The sequence below is a fragment of the Mustela nivalis genome (assembly GCF_964662115.1).
Source record: "Mustela nivalis genome assembly, chromosome: 7".
Taxonomy (NCBI): Eukaryota; Metazoa; Chordata; class Mammalia; order Carnivora; family Mustelidae; genus Mustela; species Mustela nivalis.
The window spans coordinates 90,348,827-90,372,298 of NC_139026.1; the positions used below are offsets into that span (position 1 = coordinate 90,348,827).

Genomic DNA, 23,472 nt, shown 5'->3' on the forward strand with positions numbered 1-23,472 from the left:
GCTTTCAGGCAGGACACCCAAGTTCAGACCTTCTTTCTGTGGCTAAAGAGGAGCAGTTTCCTCCCCTCCACTGCTGCTTCAACCAAGGGCTTCTGTGTCTGGAGAATTTCACCTGCCTAGCCCCCCACCCCCAGGCCCCCCACGGTAGGACACAAGCACCGAGGGGATATCAGGCTGTGGGAGGGACAAGGCAAGACGACTAATGGTGACTGCAGAGCCCCCAACAGCACCCACCTGAGGTCAGGCTGGATACGGGGTCATAGCAAAGATAAGGGGTGAAGACAAGAGTTGCTGCCCTTGGGCACCCTCCTACAGGGGTAGGACTTCCTAAGCCAACTGTGATGACTATTACAGTCAGTCTTTACTCAACACTCATGACAGGGCCGACACGTTCGGTGCGGGAATGCATCTCATGTCCACGCTGGTTGAGCTCCGTCTGCCTCCTTCCCACCCCAAATCAGTCACCCTCCTCCTAGACCTCTGTAGGCTGCTCCCTTGCTTTCTGGCTTCACTGGTCTGCCAAGGCTGGGGCGGGGGGAGGGGGGCAGCGACAGGAGATCTGGGAGGGTAGAAGAAAGGGCAGGCATTTCTCCCTGGCTTCCTCCCTGCGGTCCTCCATGATTACAGCTTCTTCCATCTGTCACTCACTTCTTCATCTTGTCTTTCAGCTCTACACAGGTGACCTCCTCATCCTGGTTCTCCCTGTTTCCACGGGAAGGCCCACGTCCTGGAAAACAGCTCAGCCCTGGACAAACCGAGTTTGGCCCCTCCAGCTCTGCCGACCTCAGGGCCCCTCCATCCTTTCTGCATTCCTTCAGCCACGCCCACACCTCCATAGGAGCTCCTGGCATGAAAGCCCATCTAAGTGAACTTTCTTGGGTGAATTTTGTCTCTTGCTGGGATCCTGAATGGCAGCATGCCCACACAGCCCTGTGAGGTCAGCATTATTATCTCTCCTCACAGATGAGAACACTGGAGGGGTTACATAGCTTGGTCAAAGTCACACTATTGGTAAGTGGCAGAGCTGGGATACAAGCCCAGGAATCCTGGTTCCTGGGCCATAGGCTTTCCAGTTCATGTCTCCCTTACAGAAGGCTAAAAAGTCTCCTTCTCAGATACTTCTGGTGGAGAGATCCTTGAGTCTGAGAAAAAGGCTAACCTCCCCTTAAAGCTGATTGCAGGGTGGACATGAGGGAGGGATGACATAAACTCCTGTGGCCTAGACCATGGAGTTTGGAGTTGAGCCACGTAGGAGGGAGAAGACGGGAAGAACAAGTGCAGGAGCTGATGGGTAGCTGGGGTAGGGGTGGGGTGGAGAAAGTGACCCTCTTCACCCACCTAGCAACTGGCCCTGATGCCCATGCTCCTGGCTTCCAAAGAGCTTCCTGCAGAAGAGGGAAGAAGTTTCCAGCCTCATGTTCAGACAGGCCCAGTGATGGGGTGAGAGCCAAGAGGTAAGGGGTGGGCAGAATTCCAGCCCCAAGAGCTCATCAAACTTCCCCCCTGCATCAGCTGAGCCACTGATCCCCATCCTGGGTGCAGGAGACCAACCTGCCCTTTGGTCCCAGACTAATAGGAAAGCTGGATCCCAGACCAGAACCAGACAAAGACAACAACAGGTGTAGCCAGACTGTGCCAGGGAGAGAAAGGACCTGGCACATTCAGGCTTGGGGAATTAGGGAAGGTTTCCAGGAGGAGAAAAATCTGGTGCACATGTGAGAAGAAGGAGGAACAGGAATGAGCGGTTATCTTCAGCCTGGAGTACAGTTATTTTACCAGGGAACAAGCTGGAAGAGCTACTGAAACATCAGTGAGATGGAGGAAATGGAAGACATCCAGGGAGCAGAGTGGAGGCCTGGAAGAAGCCCTCTGACGACCTGATTGGGATGAGGGGTGAGATGCCCATTGGCTATTCCTAAACAGTAAAAGACATTCCACAAATTGCCTTTGGGGAGGAGTGGGCTGGGCAGCAACACTGCTTCTCTTTTGCTGGGTGAGATGCAAGCCTGATGCAGAGCTGAACTGTCAGAAGGAGTGGCAGAGAAGCTGCACAGTGCCACAGGGAACCTTCATCTCTGCCCTCCAGCCTCCCCTCTAAATGCCCTCGGAACCTGCATTTAAAACTATTGCTTAGCATCAGTGATGACTTATTAACCTGCTTGGGGGCACCCCTGTCCAGGAGAGGGGCCAGGTTAAAGCTCAGAGAGGAGGGGAGGCTGACATGACAAGACCCAGCTTGCTACCCCGGATGTGGGTGGAGCCAGCACACCACTGGGAAGGGACGGGAAGAAGGGACAGGACACAAAGAAACGACCCCCGAGACATCCCCATCCCCCAACACAGGCTGTCTGAATGAGCCACAGAAGGCTGGCCTCTGGCACTGGTAACCACGGACTACAAAAGGAGGATCTGGCTCTCATGGGTAGGAGGCATTATGCTAGAGAACCCGCAGACTGAAGGGATGGGAGAGACTGAACCCAGGGGCACCTTTCCTACCTCCAAGTCCACCAGAGCTCAGGGTTGTGAGTTTGAGCCCCATACTGGACATGGAGCTTACTCTTTTAAAAAGACCCAGCAATTGCACTATTGGGTATTTACCCTAAAGATACAAATGTAGTGATCCAAAGGGGCACATGCACCCGAATGTTTATAGCAGCAATGTCCACAATAGCCAAACTATGGAAAGAACCTAGATGTCCATCCACAGATGAATGGATCAAGAAGATGTGGTATATATACACAATGGAATACTATGCAGCCATCAAAAGAAATGAAATCTTGCCATTTGCGACAACATGGATGGAACTAGAGCGTATCATGCTTAGCGAAATAAGTCAAGCAGAGAAAGACAACTATCATATGATCTCCCTGATATGAGGAAGTGGTGATGCAACATGGAGGCTTAAGTGGGTAGGAGAAGAATAAATGAAACAAGATGGGATTGGGAGGGAGACAAACCATAAGTGACTCTTAATCTCACGGAACAAACTGAGGGTTGCTGGGGGGAGGGGGTTTGGGAGAAGGGGGTGGGATTATGGACATTGGGGAGGGTGTGTGCTTTGGTGAGTGCTGTGAAGTGTGTAAACCTGGTGATTCACAGACCTGTACCCCTGGGGATAAAAATATATGTTTATAAAAAATAAAAAGTTAAAAAAAAAAAAAAAAAAAGAGAGAGACACTGACCCCATTGGGAGGGCAGGATGGGGTTGATCTTGCTTGCCAGCGTAACCCAGCCCTGGCACCATGCCTCGAGAATGCTTTGCACTCAATCAAATTTGTGGGAGGGAAACAATGGGAGAGAGGAGAGAAAAAGGAAGACACTCCCACTCAGGGAGAAATGGGTGCTGCTTCATTTCACAGAAGAACTAGAAAGATGAAGGTCCAGGGCCAGGTGAGGAGAATGAGGGTGGTGACCCTTGGTTCTGGCCCCCAGGCTCTGATCACTGGGTGTCTGGCCTCTCCCCTCCCCCACTAAGGACAATACTTGGCTGGCCAAGCCCACCAGAGGTTTCCCAGCTCCACCTGAGAGCTGCGGTGAGGAGAGGATGAGGCTGGTTGGCTGGAGGATAGGGTGTGGTGGATCTGGGCCTGGGGCAGACAGCAGGCAAATGAAACGCAAACCCCTATGCAGAGCAGACCAGACCGGGCACACACTCAGAACAGCAGGCAAACATGGTTTTATTGACTTTTGCAGAGTCCTCTGTGGGCTGGCTCAGGCTGTGGGCAGTGGACACAGAGCTGGCTGTGCAGGGAGGTGGGTGGTGGAGGTGGGAGCAGTGCTGAGAGGGCTCGGGAAGGCACAAGGAACAAGTGGCTGCAAGGTCACTCAGTAAGTGACAGACGTCTTCAGACTTGACTCCACTGTCTTCTTCAGGATGGTGTGGCCGCCAGAGCTAGAGCCAGAGCTAGAGCATGATACAGAGCAGGAGCCGCAAACAGGACCCTGCCCAGAGCCCAGGATGACATTGGAGCCTCCGGTCACGATGCTGGAGCAGCTGGACCCAAAGCTGCCTTTCCCGTCTGCAAGTCCACAAGTGGCCCCCAGGCCACTGCCCGCTCCTCCAGACACAACGATGCTGCCTCTGCCCACAGCTGCCAAGAAATGTACCATGGTCACAGCATGGTCCTTGGTTCCCCATGGGGACCACTCTCCCCAAGCACCCTGATACTCACAGATAGTGACCTGGCTGGTGCACCTCCCAGACATCCTGGCAGAGAAAGAAGAGGAAATGCTCAGAAAGGCTGCAAAGAGTATGCCCCCAGGTATTTGAGCCTCTCAGCAGATCAAATCCACAGTCCCAAGTTTAAAGCCTTCCTAGCAGGATAGGTTGCCCTCGGTGTCTCAGAATGCTAGGAAGTCTCAGAATCCCCTTAAGCAAGGAGAGCACTTCAGTGGTGGTCCATCTTCTGCTCCCATTTCTCCCATGTTCCCAGGTCCCCACCTGCTCTCCTCAACCTCCAGCAGCCTGCGGTAGGTGGCGATCTCCACGTCCAGGGCCAGCTTTGTACTCATGAGCTCCTGGTAGTCGCGCAGCATCCGGGCCAGGTCCTGCTTGGCTGCTCTCAGGGCGGCCTCCAGCTCATCCAGTTTGGACTGAGCATCCTTGAGGGCCAGCTCCCCACGCTGCTCGGCATCGGCAATAGTGGCCTGCAGGTCGGCATTCTGGAAGGGGAGTAGAGATGAGACAGAAGGTGGCTCCAAGTCCAGCACAGCCTCCCAAGGAACCTACTGTGGCTAGAGCTTAAAGCCCAGGGTAGACCACAATCTTTTGAGCTCAAAATTATCCACGGCCATCCCCCTTCCCCCAGTTCCTCACATTCTAAGGGAAAGCATTGCCTCTTCTGTTTCCTTAACTCCTGAAGTGGGTTGAGTAGTGTCCCCAAAAATGTCATGTCCAACTAGAACTTCAGACTGTGAACCTATTTGGAAATAGGGTCTTCGCAGATGTAAGGCGTCAAAGATCTCAAGATGACTATCATACTGTATATAGAATGAGCCTTAAATTTCATGAGTAGTGTCCCTAGAAAAGATGACAGAACACAGAGACAGAGACAGAGTGATGATGTCATGTGACCATGGAGGCAGAGATGGAGTGATGCAGCCGAAAAACAAGGAATGTCAAGGATTCTCAGGCTACCAGAGGCTAGGTAAGGCAAGGGAGGATTTCCCTGCTTCCCCCGCCCAACCCCCACTCCTTCAGAGGGCGTACACCTGCCAACACCTGATTCCATAGGTCTGGCCTCCAGAACTGAGAGAACACGTGGTCTGGTGTGTCAAGCCTCCAAGTCTGTGGTGCTGTGTTGCAGCAGCCCCAGAAACCCATCCCTTAGCCCATTCCTTAAGGCACTTTCTCTCTCCCTGGACCCTTAATGTTCTTCCAGCCCCAATGCATGGAGCATTATCGACAAGCACCATCTTGAGGGTTGCCAAGGTCCTTGTTCATTTTAGAACAACCTCACTTCAAAAACTTTGTCCTATTATCAAAGCATATGGAACCATATGCCTCAGTATGGGGTTTGAGAAACACCCTCTCTGCGCTTATCTCTCTGATCTGATAGAAAACTCACGGAAGGAGAGCAAGAGCAACATCCATCCAGCTGACTGATCCTCAGGATCAGGAAATAAGGCATTCCCTAAGGGCTCTCATTATTCTATTCCCATTCTAGTCTCATTATTCTGTTCTCTTCTATACACAAGCGCCCTGTGGATGTGGAATATTGGCTCTCTTCTCCAGATGAAGAAACAGAGATTCAGAAAGGTAGTGAGGGGCAGAGCTGCGTCCCTAAACCAACAGCAGTTCCACTGCTCCCAGCCTGCAGGGCTCTGCCAGGACCTGGCACAAAGGAGACTAGTCCATCATGTTTGTGCAGGAAAAGGAAGAGTAAGGGGGGTATTGCATTCCCAAGAGGGATTCTCGCAAGAAAGCTACCTTGCGGCAGCTCCCAGCTACGGGGACGTGGTAGCCCTCCTAAGTACAGGCAGCTGGGCTGAGACTGCATGCTCCCAACTGGGTGAACTGAGCTCAGAAAGTAGGTTTCTGGGCTACCCTTAGAGATTGAGTCCCTTAGTCTAACAACGGCCCAGGAATCTGCATTTTAACAGACACCCCGGGGAATTCCGAAGTAAGGAATGCAAATTTATGGGCAAAAACACTGTGGCAGCCAACTGAATAATGGGACCGGGTCACCTTCATCTCGGTCCTACATCACATTCCAAAGGAAAACAGGTGGGGATGGGTGGACACTGAGTCTGGTCTTCGAATGACCTGAGCTTCGAGAGTTTCCTGGGAGGATCCTGCCTGGGAGCGGACGGGCCATGTGCATGCGCCCTGGGAGTCAAGCTGAAATGCTTGAAGAAACCGCCCGATCCCAAAATCGATTTTTTGGGTTTGGGGCAAGTGAGTGCAAAGAGACTTGAAAGCTAAAAAGTCTGCAGTCCTTCACATCTAGACATGAGGGCTCCAGGATGAGCAAGGAAGCCCGTCCCTGCTCTTGCCATCCTCTCCTTCCTCCTCTCCCCACCCTAGCCCACACAGGCCCCAACAACATCACCTCCAACCCGTGCAAAGATCTGCCTAAGGAGCGCTCACTCCCCCCACCAGTCTCACCTGCACCCTGTCCTGGCTCTCACCCTCCCCAACACGAGACCCAGAAAGTCAGCCCCTGACCCTAGAGTGTCTTCTGAGCTGGAGGAGTAAAAGTAAGGAAAGACAAGAAAATAAGACAAAAATATGGATCGACCCTCTCCCCCAAGGAGCCAAAAGCAAGATGTATGTCTGTCTATGGAAAACAGGTGAGCAGAGCCCCCTGGAGTTGTTCAACGCAGAATGCACACAGACTTGAAGTCGTAGGATGGAGGCCAAATTTCTCCAAAGTGGGCTTGAGCCTCTCTCCACCTGAAGTATCCAAAGCTCCAGATAGTTTCCAACTCCACACATCAAGCCAGCAGTGACCCTGGCACAAAAGTAGTCCAAAGCGAGGTGTCCTGGGGAGCTCTGGGAGCCTTACCTGCTTCTTGAGGTTCTCGATCTGACTTTGCAGCCTCTGACTCGCCTGCTGCAGCTGAGAGATCTGGACTTTGGTTTCCTTCATGCTGTCCCCATGAAGCCGGGCAGACGCCTGAAGCTCCTGGTACTGATGGGGACAGAGATGACACCACGGGTTGAGAGGACCCTCACCTCTGACCCCAGGACCATGAGAAACACCATGTCCCCAGTTCTGTGCCTCCCCAAGCCCTCACTCAGAATGCAGGTTAAATGCTGAAGCAGGGGTACGGTGGGATGAGCTTGCAACAGTCCAGGCTGGTCTCGCACGGTTTCCCTGCACTGTCCCCCTACTAGAGATGGGAAGTGGGCCATGCCACCCAGCCCTGGAGCTCTGGTCCCCCAAGGGGACCGAGTTGGACAACCATTGGGATGGTTGTGGGACCGAGTTGGACAACCACATCTGGGATGTGGGCAGGGAGACCCAGGCTTTTCCTGCCCAGTGCTTACCCCCACCATCCTTCCCACCCAGCTCCGGCACCTTGGTCTGGTACAGCATCTCCACCTCAGCTTTGCTGCTCTGGGCAATCTCCTCGTACCGGGCGCGGACCTCCGCAATGATGTCACTGAAGTCCAAGCCTCGGTTGTTGTCCATGGACAGCACCACAGACATGTCACTGGCCTGGGTCTGGAGCTGGCCCAGTTCCTGCAAGAAAGACTGACTCAGTGTCCACCTACCTCCACTCCCTTTCCCCCGAAGCCCCAGGCAGTAGGGCAGGGTGCCTGACTTCCTGCCCATGAACTCCATCAGGGGGCAGCCCTCATCCCACTGGGTGTTTGGCCATGTCCTGTCCCCTATTGTCTCCTCATATGAAAACGAGGGTTATAGGAGGTGGTGTCTAATGCCATTGCAGTTTGGACATTAAAAGTAAATGTCCTGCAAGCTTGAAATCACCCGGTCCCCATCATTCCTCTGACTGCTTGTCACAGCCCCTCCCTCTCCTCCTTCTACTCTGAGCCCCATGGCCTCCTTGCTTCCACAAGGATACCAACTCACCACCAACTCACCATTGGGGGCCCCTCCCTCTGCCCGGAATCTCTGGTTCCACCTGCCTGATTAATTTCCTCACTTCCTTCCAATTTTTACTCAAGCTTTATCTTCTAAATAAAGGCCACTCTGACCACCCTATTTGAAATTACCACCTGCCCTACCTCCCCCCACATTCCTAAGCCTCCTGTCCCTGTTTTCCATAGCATTGATCACCTTCTGACATATTATAAAATTTACTCCTTTACTAGGTCTATAATTGACCGTCCATCTCCCAACAGAAAGCAAGCATTATGATTTTTGTCTGGTTATTCACTAGTGTATCTCCAATACCTACCAATGCACATGGTACATTCTCAGTATTTGTTTGTCAAATGACAGAACGACTGGAATTAAGTCACCCTAACCAGGCGTCGCCTCCTGGCCACTCCACTATAGCCAGGAAGCCTGCTTGCCCTGCCCCACCCCCACTCCCGCCAACCCTTGGTAGATCCTCACTTCTTCATTGAGTTGCCTCAAGAAGCAGAGGTACTCTCGAAGAGATGCCAGCTTGCCTTCCAGCTCCATCTTGCTCAGGAAAACTCCATCCACATCCTGGGGACAGGAAGACAAAAACCGTGTCCTCCCACCTCCTGTTTGTGGCTCCCACTCTGGCTCAGGAGTTCTGTTTGCACACTGCCCAGTGCTCACCCACGGCTGTCCCCAGAGACCTGTTCATTCCTCCTCCAGCCCCCCTCACCCTGCTCTCCCTTTTGCCTGACACTGACACACACTGCCTTCAGGAAGCCTTCCCTGATTACTCTCAACCAGTTCTGCATCTTCCACTCCCTCCCCAGCCTCTCCCATAGTGACTCCCAGAGCTCATCCTGTGGTCCTTCCATCAGATCTTATTCTGGGGCCCCTGTGTCTACTTAGGTGTCCCATTTCCCTGGGGGCCCTCTGGAGGCGATGTGAGATCGTGTGCTGCATTAGGATCCTGACCTGCCTTAGGATCTCCAGTCCCAGCCCAGGACTGGGCTTTGTGCATGGTGGGGGCTCAGGGTCCCAGTGAAGCAGCTAACTCCTACCCTCACCTTTTTTAGGACCACAAAGTCATTCTCAGCCGTGGCATGCTTGCGGGACTCTTCCTCATACCTGTCAAATAAGTACAGAAGGATGCTGCCTGAGGCGGCGAGATCAGAGCCCATGGCCCTCCTCTGAGCACAGTTTCCCTGAAAGAGCACCCCTTGCCCCTAGACACTCCCAAGCAGGACACATAACCAGCCCGACCCTCTGCCCTTCCCATCAGGAAGTCATTGCCACGTCCTGGCTACATCCATCTCCACTCCTTCAGCTCATGCTCACTTAGCCACATGAGGCCACTTGCCATCACGTCTATCAGGCACATTCCAACACATTTTCACACTCTCTGCTCACAATCATCAAGTAAAGCAGGCATTTTGGCTTTTGTCAGAGAGATTCATGGTTTGCCCAAGTCATCAATAATTAGGTCACCCAAGCAGATCTAAAACCAGGTCTCCTGGCCTCTTTCCATGACACGTTCCACCTCCCATGCCATCTTACAGATGGGAAACTGAGGTTGGCAAAGACAAAAGGCCGCCCAGCTACCCCTGGCTCGCAGTCGCCAAACCCAAGCCTCCTGTTGGTCCAGGGCTCCCTCCACACCACCAGGTGACCTAGGTGGGGAACCCGGAAACACAGCCCTGCTGTGAATCATGCCACACACTAGGGGATGGTCCCACTAAATGGATTCCCTTCCACCACCAGGACCAGAGAACATCTGAGTCACCTCAGCCCACAGCCTGCTCAACAGGAATTTATTGAGGAAAAACCCAGGGAGGCATTGTTTAAAGAAGCCCCTCCCAGCCCTGACCCAAATCATGGCCCTCAGAGCTGGGTCTGTTGGCACTGAGGCTCTCCAGACCCGGGCATCAGGAACTGGGGGGCCTCCTTACCTACCATGGTGAGGCGTTGGGGGAGCCCTGAGAATGGGATGCAGAAGGGAGGACCGTCCTGTGTCTCTGGGAGCTCAGCATGGGGGAAGCCCTCCAACTGCGGATCCAAGCCCTCCCAGACCCCAGGGTTTGCCTACTTGGCCTTATACTCCTCCTCCTGGTCCTGGCAGGACTTCAGCTCGGCGTCCACAGCCCTTCGCTCCCTCTGGAGCTGTTCCAGTTGCCACCGGAGCCGGGCCAGGTAGCCCTCAAAGAAAGACTCCAGGTCCGGGGGGCTGTCATTCACGCCCAGCCGCTGCAGCAGCTCCCACTTGGTCTCCAGGACCTTGTTCTGCTGCTCCAGGAAGCGCACCTGGGACCCAAGCAGAGGCTCCCTGAGGCTCCTGGGGGACTCCCTGGCCACAGGATCTGGCAAGGAAAACCTCACAGATCCTCAGTCTACCTTTCCTCTACCTCCCAATCCAGCCTGAGCAGAGGCAGCCTTGTGCCCTCCCAGGAGACTCGGAACACATCAAAATGATGGGGATTGGCTAACGGGGGAGGGTTCACTACTGAATGACTGTTCTCTGTTCCTAAGCCCCAACCATAGAAGAGCAGGGGCTCCGCATAATCAGAGAGCCTGCAGTTAGACCAGGATGGACTTCTTTGCTGCAGAAGCACTAAAAAAGTGGTAGCAGAGCAGACCTCCCCACTCCCAAATCCATCAAGAATGGTTCTTCTGAGGCAGGCAAGGAGAGGGGCTTACCTGAGTGGACCCTCACCTTGTCAATGAAGGAAGCAAACTGGTTGTTGAGGGTTCTGATCTCTTGGGTCTCCTGAGTCCTCACCACCTGGAACTGGGGGTCAATCTCCATCTTCAGTGGGGTCAGCAAACTTCTGTCAATGGTCACTTCCCGGATGCCCCCCGGAGGACACAAGGAAAGCCCGGGCCCACCACAGCCCTCCCCAAACCATACCCCTGGTCCTCTCCCTGATCCCCAAGCCCTCCCACGAGAGGATCCTCTACACCCCCCAAAGGAAATGAGGCTTCTGCTGCTGAAGCTGCTCCGGCTGCCACAGCCCCCTGGGGGTGCAGAACAGGCAGAGCGAGCACCGAAGCCCCTCCGGGCCTGGCATGTTGAGCGAGACATGGTAGAGACGGAAGGGCACACAGCTACAGACAGACGGAGGATAATCCAGGTGTGTGAGTTCCTGCCCCAAGGCCCCAGCACGAGACTTTTATCTCCTCCCGTGCTTGGGCTGGGCCTTGGGGAGCAAGATGCTCTAGGCCTGACTGTGTCTGTCACTGGCTCCGGCTGACCTATTCTGACACGCCTGGAGGACAGGGGCCCAACACGTGTGGAGCCCGAGGGAGAGGAAGCCCAGACCTTGCCCTCAGAGCTCGCAGGCCAGCAGGAGATCTGGGCATGTCCCAAAGACGAGGAAGCAGCCAGAGACCTGGACTCCAGGTGCTGGGGGTAGGGAGGGATGGCCCTGAACCACCACTGAGAGTCAGTCAAGGAAGGCTTCCCAGAGAAGGAGATGGGGGGATGGGGAAGAAGAGAGGGGGTTCAGGGGAGCACCTGAGGGCCCTTTCCATCCATGCTTTCCATGCTGGACAGAGGAGTGTGAAACTTCTCAAGAAAGAATCTACCTACGGTAACCAGAGAAGGAAGACGCTGGGCAGCTTAGGTGAAGCTACAAGGTTAATAAAGGTGTTATTGTCGTCGTTGGTTAAAAGACACTCTGGGATTTGGAAATGAAACCAAAAAACAGGGTGTCCAAGTCCCTTCTCTTGCTCAACCCAGCAATCATCCACCAGGCACCACCCCACTCCAACCAGGCATCTCCATCCAGGATCTGGGCAAGTGGCATGTTTCCAAGCCCAGCCCGTGTCCCTGCTCCTTCCCCAGACACGCAGTGCCAGGCCCTTCCTCTCGGGTCATGCACTGCCTATGTTCGGTTACAAATCAAAGTACCAAAAACTGCCTTGAGGTTCTGGGAGCAGACACAGGAACTTTGGGATGTCCCCCGGGATAGATTCTGTCTCTGCCCCCTGGTAGTCCATGAGCCCCCCACCCAGTACAGTACCCTCAGGGAGAGGCGTGCAGCTGCCACCACTGAAACTCTCCCACTACTGGCAAGCAGGGTGGGATAGCTCTGCTTTTTAGAAATTCCTAAAATTCCTTCTTCACATGGTGGGAGGGTTATTTCTCCCTGCCTCCCAACCTAGTTCTTAGAACCAGGAGACTGGGCCTTTACTAACGCAACACAAAGCAAGAACAAACAGGGACTCAACGTCATGAACACTCAAGAGACATGCTATGAGGAAGTTGGTCCTAGCAATGCTCCCACAGGCCAGACAGCGGTGAGCAAGCCTCCCCTCCCTCCGGAGGATTAGAAGCCCCTTCCTCCTTCTTCCAGCCCCACATGGCACACCCCTGAACAAAGCTAAATGACAGATGGCCTCAAGAGGAAGAAGAGGTCAGGCCTTCCACCAAAAGAATAGAAGAGATCAAGGGACTGAGGGGCCAGGTGAGGAAGAAGAGAGAAAAGATCCAAACAGGAGACCGGAGTGCACCAAGGAGACAGAAGCAGCCTGGAGTGGCCCCAGTGTCTAGAAGGAAAATCTGGGAAATGGGTTGGATCCCACTGAGGGCCCACCACCAAACCATGCCCCTGGGGACCACTTCGTAGCATCAAGGAAGCCCAGGTAACCTTCCTTCCTTCCATGCATCTGTTTGAGAAACATTTCTGGGGACTGGACTCCACTGCCCCTCCCCCCAGTATTAAGGGTGGAGAACAGAGATCACAGGTGGGATGGCACCAAACCCACCTGCCTGGAACTTCCTCATCTCTGTAGCATTGCAGAATATTAAAGTTGGAGCAAGCTCCAAGGTCATCTGTCCAATGCCCCATTTTGCATTTAAGGACTCTGAGCCCCCATAGGGGGTAAGGCAGTGTATTGAAACTGTGCACCCCTGGGTAACCTAAGCATTGCACCAGGTGACCTCTGAGCCTGTAATCTGAGTGACTTGCTCAAGGCCACCCACCCAGCAGATCAGGCTGGAGCCAGGACCACAACCCAGATCCAACCCCTGCCCCACAGACCCACCAGCTAAGCCCTTGTTTATAACTTGTCCACTACAGTCTCCAGCTCAGGGTCTGACACACACCAAACATCAATAGATACTTGTTTTCAGAAATGAATTCTTACCCACGACAGTCACACCCAGGGAACTTCTTAAAGTACCAGGTTCTCAAATGCTGCTATAACATGTTTCCTTGTATTAAAAATAAATAAATAAATAAGTCAGGGGCTCCTGGCTGGCTCAGTCAGTAGGGCGTGAGAATCTTGATCTCAGGGTCGAGAGAGTTTGAGCCCCATGCTGGGCAGAGAGCTTACTGGAAGAAAGAAAGAAAGAAAACGATTCTATGACATTTCAAATAAATAAAATGATGATTCTGTGGTCTTTTAAGTAAATAAGTACATAAGTTAATAAATTGACTAATTTAATTAAAAAGAAATGAATGATTCATAAATAAATAATCACGCAGTGACGGAGAGAAGGCTGAAACAGTTTGGGGATTTGAATGCTAGACCCCCGCTGATGGACTGACTTGTCCGGTACACAGAGGTGCACAAAAAAACGATCTCCACTCGTGCAGTGGCCAAAGTGCCGATGGCTGGAATCGGGACTTCACGTGAAAACTGGCAGTGGGAAGGCTCTGACGGGCTATGTTCAGGGCTCCCGGTTAACCATCCTCAGTCACACATCATTCTCGGCAGGCCCTGGCCACCTGCGCCCACCTTGGGGAAAGCGCCGGGCTGGCACGGCTTCTTATGGCTCCCCTGCAGCCCGTTCCCTCCCTGCCTCACCCCTTCCCGTCCCGCCTCACCCTAAATCCTCCCTCCCCCCGCCAGCAGCTATGATTCCCCAACCTCTTTCCCTCAAGCCTGTCCTGTCTGTGCAGTCTATTTTTGTTGTTGTTGTTGAAGATTTTATTTATTTGCTCGACAGACAGAGAGACCACAAACAGGCAGAGAGGCAGGCAGAAAGACAGGGGAAACAGAGAGCCCAACTGAGCAGAGAGCCCAACCCGGGGCTCCATCCCAGGACCCCTGAGCCGAAGGCAGAGGACTAACCCACCGAGCCACCCAGGTGTCCCTGCACAGTCTCTTTTTCGACCCAAATGCCATTTACTCACATTTATTCATTATTTTTTCACCAAAATGTGATCAGACACCCACTATGTGCCGGGACCTGCGCTGAGAACCAAGAATTTAGCCTAGGGCAAGCCCAGCTGCTGCACCAAGAGAACTCAGAGTCCTGTGGAGAAAGAGACACGGAACAGGACATTAGACAAGTATTTCACTGCAATTACAACAAGGAGAGGAAAGTATAGGGCATGAGAGAGGCCTAACCTAGCTTACCCCCTAATTTATTCTCGAACGTGCCAGGAACACTCCCACCTCGGAGCCTTTGCACGTGCTGTTCCCTCTTCCAGGAATGCTCCTCCCCAGCTACCCACAGGGCTAAAACCAAAATTGCAACCCTGGGGCCATCCCTCCTCCAACACTCTTCATCTCTTTCTCTCAGCTTAGGGCCTGCCCTGCCTAAAACAGCGTGTATTTCACTCCCTCATTTCACTCATCAGTCTTCCTGCAGGAGAATGTGAGCCCCATGAGGGCAGACATGGGGTCCCCTTGCTCCCTTGTGTATCCTCTGCGCTTAGATCTGTGCCTGGCGGGCAGGAGGTGAGCAATAAGTATCTTTTGAGTGCATGAATCCCCAGTCAGTTTCATCTTGTTGGTTTCCTTCCATCTTTCAACCTCTGGAGGTCCTTGTGACTCTAAACGCTATTCTCTGAAGTGTTAGCAAATCTCCATCCACCTTCTCCAGGTGGGAAGCTCCCTGCTCTACAGGGAGTCTTCTTCTCCCACTGACCTCTCTCATGTTCTCTCCCTCTCTCTCTCTCTCAAATAAATAAATACATAAATATATAATTTAAAAGAAAAGAAAAGGGAACCGAGGTGCCGGGAGAACAAAGAATTTCCTTCAGGTCATGCAGCTAGTATGCTACAGAGCAGGAAATCCAACACAGGTCACTGCGTCACTGGGCACTGCAGTCTGCCCTTCACAGTGCTCCTTTCAGAAACCTGGAAATATCAGTGTTGAAGGACAACTTAACTACCTAAAACCCAGATAGGTAAAGCAACTTGCCCAAGGTCATACAGCAGATCCAAAAGTGAAACTCTTTTCTCGAACTGCATCCTTATCAACACCAACGAGGCACTACCAGGTGCTAGAGAGGGTACCATGCTAGCCCAGGGTACACAAAGGACAATAAAAATCCCTGTCTTGGTGGAACTTGTAGTCTAGGGGGAAACCTATGCAAAAAACAGTAAGTGCAATGAAAGTGTTGAAGGTGCCACGTACAGGGTACCATGGGAGCCTGAGGACCTTCTAGAAGCAGGAGCAGGTGTTCTTATTCTTGGCATGCTCAGAAAAAAGGAAAGTCATCTCCTGGGATCAGGGTGAGGCTGTGCTGCCCACACTTGTTCCATTTTCCTGGTTTTTATAGGGCAATGAAGGGCTTGGTTACTGTCCCGTTGTTTGAGGGGAACCGGACACAAAAGTGTCCCTCACCTGTCTTCAGCCTGCATCCCCACCCCAACCACGGACAGCCCACGACCATCCCTGCTCTAATCACAGAACTTTCCCTCAGTTAGGCCTTCACAGCTGAGAAATACATGCCAAATTCTAACCCAGAACATCCCAAACACCAGTCATTCATCCATTCGACCCTCACCATCATGGAGGAATACCCGTGGATATCATCATGTGCTTAATAGATTACTTTATTTTTTTTAAGGATGTTATTTATTTATTAGAGAGAGAAGAGGGGGAGGAGCAAAGGGAGAGTTACTAGCAGCCTCGGCGCTGAGCACAGAGCCAGATCCGGGCCTGGATCTCACGACCCTGTGGTCATGACCCAAGGTGAAATCAAGAGTTGGACGCTTAACCAACGGAGCTACCCAGGTGTCCCATTGATAATTTTCTAAAATCAATTTACTTTATTCTTATCCTTCCCTTAGGCAGTAATGTCCTTGAAATCATGGCCTTGGTGTGCTAGTTCTAATTTTTCTAATTCATATTCAAGTAAGACATGGCTGTTAGAATGTCAAACGTTCATCCATGTGCTAAGGGCCTACACAGCATCATCTCAGAAACACGGGTCAACCCGGGGCTGCTTCTTGCATCCAAGCAGGAAGGCTTGAAGCTGTCCCAAAGCCAGTGAGGCCAAGGAGGGAGCAGCATCTTTCCAATGTGGCCAATTTCTATAACTACATCTCTTTTAGCCTGTGGGGCAGGAAAGAAGGAGGAGGAGATGAAAGTGGCCCCTCGTGGAGCCCCAGGCCACACAGAACACATGCCAGTGTTCCCTGCCCCAGCACCTTCCTGCCCACTGGGCTGGGACAGGTAGCCCTGTTCTCCCTGCACTGGCAGCAGAGGAAGGTGGCACCCAGCCAGAGATGGGGTGAACGGGCTCATTGCAACAAGAAAGGGTGGGCCCTGCCACTGCCTCCACAGGTAATGAGCCCCCAAAACCCACAGGGAGAGCCATTCCCACATAGAGGCCTTAGAGAGCAGAGATTTACAAAGCTTTGCCTAGGAGTTCCAAATTTAAATGTCTGTCTCCAAGGTCCGGTTGATCCTTCATCTACTCATACCCATCTGAGAAGCGGGTATTACTGTCTCTCTTGCTACAGGCACAGAAACGGAAGCAAGCACCCGGGATCTCAAAGACAGTGAGAGCCCAAGGCAGGCTCAGAAAGGGGTCTGCCCAGGGGGCACCGCCGCACCCTTGAGACTCCTTGGAGCAGTATGCGTGGTGCATGTTTCCTTACTTGGCAGAGCACCAGAAGCCAGGAAGGGACTCACTGGGCTCAGGGGCGGGCAGTTATGCCCAGCTGTGGGACCATGCACACTCTGCAGGTTGCTAGAACACAGCTCTGTACCACTGGCCATTTTCTGGGGTATAAATACTTCGGCCACAGCTGGTTGCAAGTGGCCAGGGCATGGCCAGTGACTGCGGAGCGGGGACAAGGTGGACACCGTGTGCCACCCACCCACGCCCCTCCCAGTCTGTCCCGGCAGACACTGGCATGCCGCCACCAGCTGGAGGTGAAGACAGTGGAGGCCTTTCTGGGGAAAGAGACCCTCCCTGCCTGTGGCAGCCGGGAGCACAGTTCTGGGAGCAAACCAGTGGTGCCTGGGAGAAGGCAGTGGGGCTGGCTAAGGGAAGAGGGAAGTGTTCAGACCAGAAATCCGGAGCTAAAAGTCCAGACTTGTTCAGCCAGGGCCCAGCACGCAGTGTAGCCACTCTGACCCAATCAGGTTCAGCCAGTTGTGTGCCCCCGTTGCTAACAACAGCTCCTGATGTGGCAAATATTTGGGAAACACGTTGCTAAGGACAGCTTCCCAACACCCCAGAGGGTGGAAGGCCCATGGGGCAATTTCTAGGGGAAAGTTCCCAGGATTCCCACAACGCTGGGAAAGTAAGTCCCCACAGGAGCTGCCGGACTGGGAGGTGAGGTAGGGGGGTCACCTGGATGAGCTCCCTGACCTTCATCTCCTCTGACAAGCATCCCTTCTAGGGCCATCTGGAGAGCTGTGCCCGGGGCCTGGGGCCAGTAACCTGGGGGTGGGGGGGGGGGTGACCCTTCTGCTCCCATTCCCGAGGGACTTCTGTCTGTTCTGCTACAGCCCAGCAGCAAGTTGTGAAATCAGCTGAATGGTTTTCTTTTTTATTTTTTTTTAATATTTTATTTATTTTTTAAGATTTTATTTATTTATTTGACAGACAGAGATCACAGGTAGGCAGAGAGGCAAGCAGAGAGAGAGGAGGAAGCAGGTTCCCTGCTGAGCAGAGAGCCCGATGCGGGGCTTGATCCCAGGATCCTGGGATCATGACCTGAGCCGAAGGCAGAGGCTTTATTTAACCCACTGAGCCACCCAGGTGCCCCTAATATTTTATTTATTTATTTGAGAGACTGAGTGAGCAAGCAAGAGAGCACACAAGCTGGAGGAGGAGCAAAGGGAGAGGGAGAAGCAGACTTCCTGCAGAGCAGGAAGGTGCTGGGCTCAATCCCAGGACCCCAGGATCATGACCTGAGCAGAAGGCAGGCGCTTAACTGACTGAGTCACTCAAGCGCCCAGCTGAATGAGTTTCAACCAGCATTATCAGCGTGTATCCCCGGGAGTAAGACTGCCTACCCCTGCACCACAAAATTCTATTCCATATGTATGTGCTTGTGTAAGTGTGTACAGAACTGTGATAGACAATGAATTTCTTGGGCACCCAGATGGCTCAGTTGATGGAAGAATCGACTCTTAATCTTGGGGTTGTAAGTTCGAGCCCCACACTGGGTATAGAGTTTACTTAAAAATCAAATCTTAAAAAAAAAAGAAAGAAATGAATTTCTTCGTAGGAATCAGTGTCCAAAAAAGTTTAAGAAACCCTCCAATAGGGGCACCTGGGTGGCTTAGTGGGTTAAAGCCTCTGCCTTCGGTTCAGGTCATGATTCCTGGGTTCTGGGATGGAGCCCTGTGTCAGGCTCTCTGCTCAGTGGAGAGCCTGCTTCCCTTTCTCTTTCTCTCTCTCTCTCTCTCTCTCTCTGCTTCCCTCTCTGCCTGCTTGTGATCTCTGTCTGTCAAATAAATAAAATCTTTTAGAAAGAAAGAGAAAGAAGGAAAGAAAGGAAGGAAGGAAGGAAGGAAGGAAGGAAGGAAGGAAGGAAGGAAGGAAGAAAGGAACCCTCCAATAGAAGAAGTGGCCCCACTCTTGAACACATACAAACCCAAGAAACAAGACCAGAACCAGCAACAGTGTTAGCTGTCAAGACTGGGGGATGGGAAAATAGAGCTTTCCTCTGGGAAACTCTTCGGGGAGAGAGAGAGAGAATGAAAGCAGGTTTGAAGGGGGAAAGCTGAGGGTAAGGAGTTCTCCCAGTCTATCCTAAGGGTTAGGAAATTTTCCTAATACCTCTAATCCTTAAACCCACTGATACATGCTCTGGGCTGTGGCTCCCGAAAGGGAAGAACCATGGCCCCTCCTCTGTGGAACCACTGAGTCATGACAATGACAAGGACAGGAACCCCTGCTTGGGTCCAGGAAGAATGCGGTTGGTGGAGCTGGGGAGAGCAGACAGCAGCACGCTGAGTGCAGACAGGACAGGAGGCCTGGTGGTGGCTCTTCCGTGAGCTGCACAGACCAGGTCAGACTGTGCGGCTGCCCCTGGAGACCATAGACTTTAGTCAAGGCTACAATAATGCACAACCAGAGAGTGACCCAACGGCAAAAAGACCCCACACGACCCCTGCCAGTTGACGAAGAATGTCCAAGCAGAGAGACCCAAGAGGTCATCTTATTCAGCAGCCTTATCTAACAGCGCAAGAGACAGGCCCAGGGAAGGAAAGCAACCTATCCAGGGCACACAACAAAAATAGGACTAGACCCCACTAAGCCAGGACTCATGTCATCCTGCATCATAGGGAGCCATGAGGCTAGGATAGAGACCCATGGAAGAGGACTCTAAGCCCCCATCCACCTAGCCATTCCACCATCCCACCAAGCTCATGAAGGCTATCATGCGTCTATAACATGTACTGGGCTCTTCTCATCACCAAGCACTGGGCTGGGTGCGTCAGATACAATGACATAAGAGGTGGCATAAGAGTCCCAGGAGCTGTGCCAGCAGAAGCTCGTGGGCAGGGAGGGGGCAGGGAGAGCAGAAGACCAGCAGGAAGATGTTGGGTGGGGAAGCGGAGGGGAAAGAAAACGCAGATCCCACCTGCCATCTGGCTTCTTAAAGTCTAGGCTGATGACTTAAAGATGCAGAGGAAGAAGATTCTAAGGCTCGTGGCACTTCCTTTTCTTTATACAAAGAAAACAAATTCATTGTTGAAAAATTTAGAACCACAGATAATAAAATAAAATTAGGAACAATAAACCTCTTCCAAAAACTACAACTTCAAAGCTGTCACTATCAACAGGTTGGTGCAAAACCTTCCAGACTTCTCCACCTGTAAATATCTTTCATGATCCATTCAACCCATGTTTACTGGGCCAGGTAGCATTCAAGCACTAGGGATAAAGTAGCCAATGAAACAGATAAAAATCCATGCCTTTACAGAGTTTGCGTTTTATGATTTTATATGACTGTATATGTTTATGGTCGTGTTTCAAAGTGCCAGATGCTACTTCAGCATAGGTGCTCCTCATGGATATAGATATGTCTCCCTGAAGTGGGATCAGATTACATATATGGATTTATATACCCTGTCTTGCCCTGGCAGTGTCAGTAAGTATAGATCGGATTATTGTAAATGGTTCAGGGGTGCCTGGGTGGCTCAGTCATTAAGGCTCTGCCTTCGGCTCAAGCATGACCCCAGGGCCCTGGGATCAAGCCCCACATCGGGCTCCCTGCTCAGCAGGAAGTCTGCTTCTCCCTCTCCCACTCCCCTTGCCTGTGTTCCCTCTTTCAGTTTCTCTCAGTGTCAAATAAATAAATAAGATCTTTTTTAAAAGGGAAGGGGTATGTTATAAATGGTTCGGCATATTCTCTTTGTGGATTCTCAGGGCATTTCACCAAGTCCACCGTCTGATTTCTTTCTTTCCCAGAGGACATATTTGAAAACATATACATGCGTACATGAACACACATGCACCCACTGACTCCCACGGGGGCCAGCCAGCAGGTCACTGGACAGGGCAGTCTAATCCAGTCCTGGTTCCAGATACCTTTCCAGGGATTTCCAGGGCACAGACCCATTTTTGGCATTACCTTGCTAGCAGGAGCAGAAGCAGGAGAAGGAGCAGGAGCCCAGCTTCTCCTGCTCTTGACTCCCCCTGCAGGCAGCCAGGGCTTGCAACTGGAACAGGACTTGGGAGCTAGGCCAGAACCAGCCCTTTGGGAATTCCTGAAACAGGAGTATGGGGTGAGCAGGACCTCCCTGAAGTTCCTCCCCTACCACCACTTCCCTGCTACCTGTTGGGGTTATAAGGCGAGAGCCCCCAAACAGGCCCCCAAATGGGAACGTAAACCACCAGTGATTCCTGGGCCTTTTTCTGGATGTTGTGAAGTCCCAGGTGGCCCTAGGCCAAGCGGGGAAAATCCACTGTACATGGATTCCCTGGAAGCTAGCTCTTGGGGTCCCAGGGTTCCTGGGGCAAAGCACAAGAGTGAGACTGAGAAAAGAGGAGAGAGGACCTATAGGTGGTGGTTAAAAGCATGAGTCAGACTGCCTGGGTTCCCAGATTCTGTCTCCACTACAGACAAGCTCTGTGGCCTCAGGCAAGTGACCTAACCTCTCTGAGCCTCCATGTTCACAACTATAATAAGGGAATAATAATTCCTATTTCATTGGGTTGCTGTGTATTTCCAGCAAGATGATACACATAGTGCCCAGAACAGCACTTAACACAGGGTAGTGGCTATTGGCTCTTATTCTTACTAACTTCTTGGTCCCTACTCAGCAGCCAGGCCTGGCCTACTAAAGGCCAGCTCTCCTGGGACTACTCCTACCCTGTCATCTGAGTGAGTGGGGCAGGAGACAGAGAGAGTATGGACACGCACGTGGGTACCTGTGGGGAGTGTATCGTGGGATACATATACATATACATATACATTCCAGCTGAATGTGGGGTCATGAGTGAGAATGTGCGGACGTCAGATGTGCAGAGTGTGGATGTGTGTGCACAAGTCAAGTGTAGGGGCCATGGAAGCGTAGTTCATATAGGCGAGTGAGGATGGGGAGCTCATAGAAGACACTCATGCACATCAGTGTGTAAGGGGCCAGCAGGGGGACCAGGTGTGCATGTGTACTGGGTATATGTTGTGAATGCGTTAAGAGTACGCGTGTACAGGAAGGTGGTGTGTGAATGTCCTCACTCCCCCAGCCCCACCCTGGCACTTGTCTCTCGGGGAGGGGGCTACCCGAGACAGAAGTTCCCCAGGCTGAGGCGACGGTGCCCCTGACCTGATGGGAGAACCTGGATGTTTTTTCTTTCTTCAAGAGCTTTTGAGTTTCCTAGAAAAAAGCTGCTAGCTCAACAGAGCCCAGCCTTAAACCCGCCCCACTGATCGAAACTCAGGAAGGAAACCATGCCAGCTGTCCCCACCCTGTGCCCCAACCCCTGCCCGGGGAATGCTCCTGGCGGTAGGGGGGTAGGGAGGCTCTTGGTGGCACAGGACCCACAACTCGCCCTTACCCTCTCCCTGCTCCCCCTGCTTTCCCAAGCCCCTCTAAGAGAACCTGGGTTAGCTCCCAGCCATTGGCTGGGAAAGCTTCAGCCCCTCTCCATGCTGTGAGAGCACTTTGCTTACCCGTCCAGGCAGGCCTCACCCAGGGGCAGCCAGTAACTCCCTGCCAGAGCGGAACTGGGGGCCAGAGAGGGGGGACCAACTTCAGATCCCACAACCAACCCCCACCCAGGAGGCAGGCACCCCACCCCACCATGCGTCTCCTAATAAGGCAAAACCATGATAGAGGGCTGGGTGGGGAGGATATATCAGAAAGAAGGGCCACTTGGATGCAGAGGCTGAGTGTCAAGAAGGGTTCTAGCTTTCATTTAGGGGTTCCAGAGAAGACCTCTCTTCCAGGAAGTCGTCTCGGTTGTTAATAGCATTATGTGTATTAACAATAATCACCACTTAATCCAAGAGCACTACATGTCAGGTGATTTGCATACAGTACCTCTAATTAACCCCATTTTATAGAGGGGGAAACTGAGGCTCGGTCAGGTTAAATAACTTGTCCTAGATCACACAACCAGTGGTGACAGAGTCAGGGTTTGAACCCAGGTCTGTCTGTAAAGTCTGGACCCTTTCTTAGGTCTATGCCTACATCTCCCTGCCTGTTCTTAGCCAGAATGGGCACCTCTGTTTTTCCTCTTCCAAAGAAAGACAGAAACATGCTCAGACTAGACGAAAGAGCTAGGGAGAATCGTGGGCTGGAGCTGTTGGTAAAGACTTCCGGAGGATGGGAGCATGGCGGAACTCAAGAAGCAAGGGGGAGAGACTTGAGTGAAGGAAAGAAGGGATGGGAAGGGGGACTCTGGCCTCTGTGACACCTGACTCGGGAGGGCAAGTGCATGGCTGTCTGTTGGGTGGCAGAGAGCAGGAACTGAGATGGTAAAAACTGGGGTCCAGTGCTGAGCCCCCAAAGTACCTGTCTCCCTGCACCATCACTACACCCAGGGAGGCCTGGGCTCTCTGCCTCTTAAGCCCTGCTGGGCCAGGGGTCTCAGACTGCAGGGAGCCCAAGCGCTGAGCCACTGAGCATCTTCAGACTCTGGAATGTGCCAGGTCTTCATTCCTCTAGCTGCTTCATTCCCAGGAACAGGGAGGAGCCCCTGAGCCCCTGGGCTTGTGGGGAAGAGAAACTCAGTGGGGCTCCAGAGTAATCAGCCAAAGTGCCCAGAGGGGCAGTGGGGAGGA

General features: G+C 52.5%; 1 protein-coding gene across 5 annotated transcripts; it reads right to left on the reverse strand.

Annotated features, from left to right (window-relative positions):
* Positions 1–3,660: 3,660 nt before the first annotated feature.
* KRT78 (keratin 78) lies at positions 3,661–22,418 on the reverse strand (the record flags this gene model as incomplete). Of its 5 annotated transcripts, XM_082741390.1 has the most annotated exons (13): positions 3,661–4,092; positions 4,174–4,208; positions 4,443–4,663; positions 7,009–7,134; positions 7,525–7,689; positions 8,530–8,625; positions 9,105–9,165; positions 10,124–10,338; positions 10,748–10,840; positions 13,183–13,249; positions 14,175–14,296; positions 20,818–20,953; positions 22,360–22,398. In XM_082741390.1, the coding sequence occupies 9 exons, from the start codon at positions 10,838–10,840 to the stop codon at positions 3,827–3,829; spliced, it is 1,278 nt and encodes a 425-aa protein (XP_082597516.1). In that variant the 3' UTR covers positions 3,661–3,826. The 5 variants fall into 5 exon arrangements, with proteins under 5 accessions (XP_082597516.1, XP_082597515.1, XP_082597514.1 ...); XM_082741389.1 differs by lacking the exon at positions 20,818–20,953 and having other exon boundaries at positions 22,360–22,418; XM_082741388.1 differs by lacking the exons at positions 13,183–13,249; positions 20,818–20,953 and having other exon boundaries at positions 22,360–22,418.
* Between the last annotated feature and the right edge of the window lie 1,054 nt (positions 22,419–23,472).